Raw genomic sequence first — 3316 nt, 5'->3', positions numbered from 1 at the left:
CACACATCATATTCCTATGAGCACCTCCGAAAGACTGAGCCGGCATATCATCTTAAAATTTACGAAGTCATCGTAGGCGCCTCGTCGTCGACGGGAACGACTCCTCCCACTAAATGCGTATCGCCGGAAATCCTGAAATAAATCCAGAAATAAATGCGAGCACCAGGACTTGAAACCTGCTGAGCTGGGGATACCACAGTCCCGTTGGAGTTGTCCCAATCAAGCTAGAGTTTTTTTTACCCCTTATGTACCATTACATGGCATGGTTAAAGATTAAAAAAACATTGAGAGCATCAAAGGGCACTCAAATTTTGTCTCCTCTTCTTGATTTTTGGAAACAAACCAAACTCAGAAATTCCTTCGCCAACGAAGGAATTTAACTAACCTTTTCATGTATGGCGTTCTCATCCAAGGAAACCACGCCACTATTCCGGCTCTGAACTTTCTGCAAGAGGCAAGTGATCAAACTCAATATGAAAAGATGGTTAGGCCGATTTGGTTCCAAAACTGTAGTCTCCCTGACGACCGATCTCTCCTACCTTCTGGGGCCATGAAGCTCCCAGCTCCCTATCTGGTGTGACGTGCTGACGCGCAAGTTTTAATACTGTTCAGCGACTTTCACCGGCCGACTTGTTTGTGTCGCCAGCTCCAGCGAGGCTGCAGACTGCAGTACGATCGACGTCCCGCCTTATACGAGCGGCCGCAGTATGAACGGCAGTTTTCACATGCTCCTTACTTAGTTAGGGTAGTTTTTGCACTTGGAAAATATTCAGACATCACTGGGAGCATATTTGTGTTGAAAGAGAAAAACTGGATTTTGCCCGTCTATAACCTTACCTTGCCTGGCGAGTAGTCGTTTGGGAAGGAGTGGCCGTCTGAGAGATGGATGTTTCGTTGGCCTATCGCGATTTGGACTTTGGAAGCTAGCGCTTGCAGGAGGATAGTACGTCGCGTGCGTAATCTGACCTGCCGCCCCGAGCCTGCACCTGCTCCCATATAAACGCGCGGGGAAACAGGGGCCGCCGGAGGGACGCCTTCCTTCCCTTCCTCCTTCCGTGTCGCTCTGAAGGAGAGAGCAGACGCCAAGGAGAGAAAGAGAGATGCGAGCAAGGGACGACGCGCCAATGGAGAGTAGGATGATCGCTGCCGCCCGTCGCTTCTTCTTCTTCGACTCGTCTTCTTCCTCGCTTCTGCTCTGCCTCCTGCTCTCGCTCCTCTCAGGTACGGCCGGCGATGCCTCCGTCTCTCGCTTCCCTTCCATCTTTCGCGCGTGATTAACTGCATGTGATTGCATGGTACAGCTTTTTTTTAAATAATTAAAAGCTGTTCTTCGAATTTTGTGTTTCTAGTTTTGAACATTGATGCGAAAAACATATACTCCCTTCAATTCAAATTAATTGACGCTGCTTTAGTAAATCTTTAATTAATATTCTCTCCGTTTCATAATGTTTTTGACACTACACTAGTGTCAAAAAAATCTCCTACATTATGAGATGGAGGGAATACAAGTTTGCAAACACAAGCATGGAGAAAACGAGACGAGTTGACCGTATATACCGTATCATGCAAAACAGCTGTCTTGGTATGTTATTCAAGATGAATTGTAGCTAGCGATAGTTCTTGTATGAGGTCGTTCTCCAAGGATCAGCTTAGCGTATTTTCAGTCGGCTGTCCGACGTGTTTTGACAGGGAAGACGGCGAGTTTTCCACGTTGTCCTGTGGAACCAATAAATTTTCTACATGATCCCTGTGACCCCTTGTTGAAACCATGCACATTCGATATTGACACTCCGTTTGATAATTTTCATCTGGTTGTGTTGCATGTATCACTATTTTTGTGAATTAATTTTCGGTCGAGTACGACCTCTTAGCCGAAAGCATTACTACAAGCCAATTTATTTAGTTTTCTATATAATTTCTTTTCATGTTGTCATCAGTGGATATTTTCTTGCCAATCATATATTGACCTTCTCTTTTGGACGTGTCGCCGCACCTTACGCTGACGGCAGCCAACAATGGCATTGTATCGGCGGCGACGGCGCCACTCAAGTTCGGCATCAACTACGGCCAGATAGCGAACAACCTCCCGCACCCGGCGCAGGTGTCCGGCCTCCTCCGGTCGCTTAACGTCAACAGGGTCAAACTCTACGACGCCGACCCGGCCGTCCTCACGGCCTTCGCCGGCACAGGCGTCGAGTTCACCATCAGTAATGGGGATCTCCTCAACATGTCCGACGCCCGCAACGCGCGCGCCTGGGTGGCGCAGAACGTCCAGCCCTTCCTCCCGGACACCCGCATCACCTGCGTCATCCTCGGCAACGAGGTGCTCTCCGGCACCGACGCGGCCGCCATGCAGAGCCTCCTCCCCGCCATGCAGGCCGTGCACCAGGCGCTGGTGGACCTGGGCCTCGACGGCCAGGTGAACGTGTCGACGTCCCAGTCCGTCAACGTGCTCGCCAACAGCTACCCGCCGTCGGCTGGCGTGTTCCGGGAGGACCTCGCGCAGTACATGCGGCCGCTGCTGGACTTCCTCGCCGAGGTCGGCTCGCCGTTCCTGATCAACGCGTACCCGTTCTTCGCCTACAAGGCCAGCCCCGGGAGCGTGTCGCTGCCGTACGTGCTGTTCGAGCCCAACCCCGGCGCGCATGACCCCGGTACCAACCTCACCTACGACAACATGCTCTACGCCCAGATCGACGCCGTGTACGCGGCCATGGAGGCCATGGGGCACAAGGACATCGCCGTGCGGATCTCCGAGACCGGGTGGCCGTCCGCGGGGGACGCCGACGAGGTGGGCGCCACTATACAGAATGCCGCCACCTACAATGGGAACCTGATGAAGAGGGTCGCGGCGGGCCAGGGGACGCCGCTCAGGCCGGATGTGCCCGTGGACGTGCTCGTCTTCGCCCTCTTCAACGAGAACATGAAGACCGGGCAGGCATCCGAGAGGAACTACGGGCTGTTCTACCCCAACGGCACGTCGGTGTACGACCTCGGGTTCGGCGGGGCGTCGTTCGGCCCGTCGTCGCCGACGGCGTCGGGGTTCTCCGCTTCTTCCAAGCCGACGGTAAGTAAGAAAGCTCTGGACCAAATTATCTTACTTACGCTTGAATGCAAATTTCACTTGCAAATGGGTCGGGACCAAAACTGTTCCAAAAAGACACTATTTTCTCAACTACATTGATCTCGAAAAAGAAAACTTTACAAAACCTAACAAGGTGGAAAAACTGCACTCGAAGTACTTTGAGCGGTTGAGAGGAACTGTAGGTACATCACCGTCGCTGTTTCTAAGCTCACAATTTTTTTTTTTTTTTTT

At 51.9% G+C, this 3316-nt stretch overlaps 1 protein-coding gene across 1 annotated transcript in view; it reads left to right on the top strand.

The window, feature by feature from the left end:
* The first annotated feature begins 1035 nt into the window (after positions 1-1035).
* The window catches only part of LOC119345757 (glucan endo-1,3-beta-glucosidase 14-like), a 3559-nt gene continuing 1278 nt past the window's right edge, over positions 1036-3316 (top strand). Inside the window, exons 1-2 of the mRNA XM_037615667.1 lie at positions 1036-1221; positions 2010-3067. Coding sequence (XP_037471564.1) covers positions 1101-1221; positions 2010-3067 — 1179 coding nt within the window. The 5' untranslated portion in view covers positions 1036-1100. The remainder of the gene's footprint in view (positions 1222-2009; positions 3068-3316) is intronic.

This window comes from Triticum dicoccoides, chromosome 1B, assembly GCF_002162155.2.
Source record: "Triticum dicoccoides isolate Atlit2015 ecotype Zavitan chromosome 1B, WEW_v2.0, whole genome shotgun sequence".
NCBI classification, from domain to species: domain Eukaryota; kingdom Viridiplantae; phylum Streptophyta; class Magnoliopsida; order Poales; family Poaceae; genus Triticum; species Triticum dicoccoides.
Note: the sequence above shows the minus strand (reverse complement) of the source record. Positions and strands in the feature narration are given on the sequence as shown.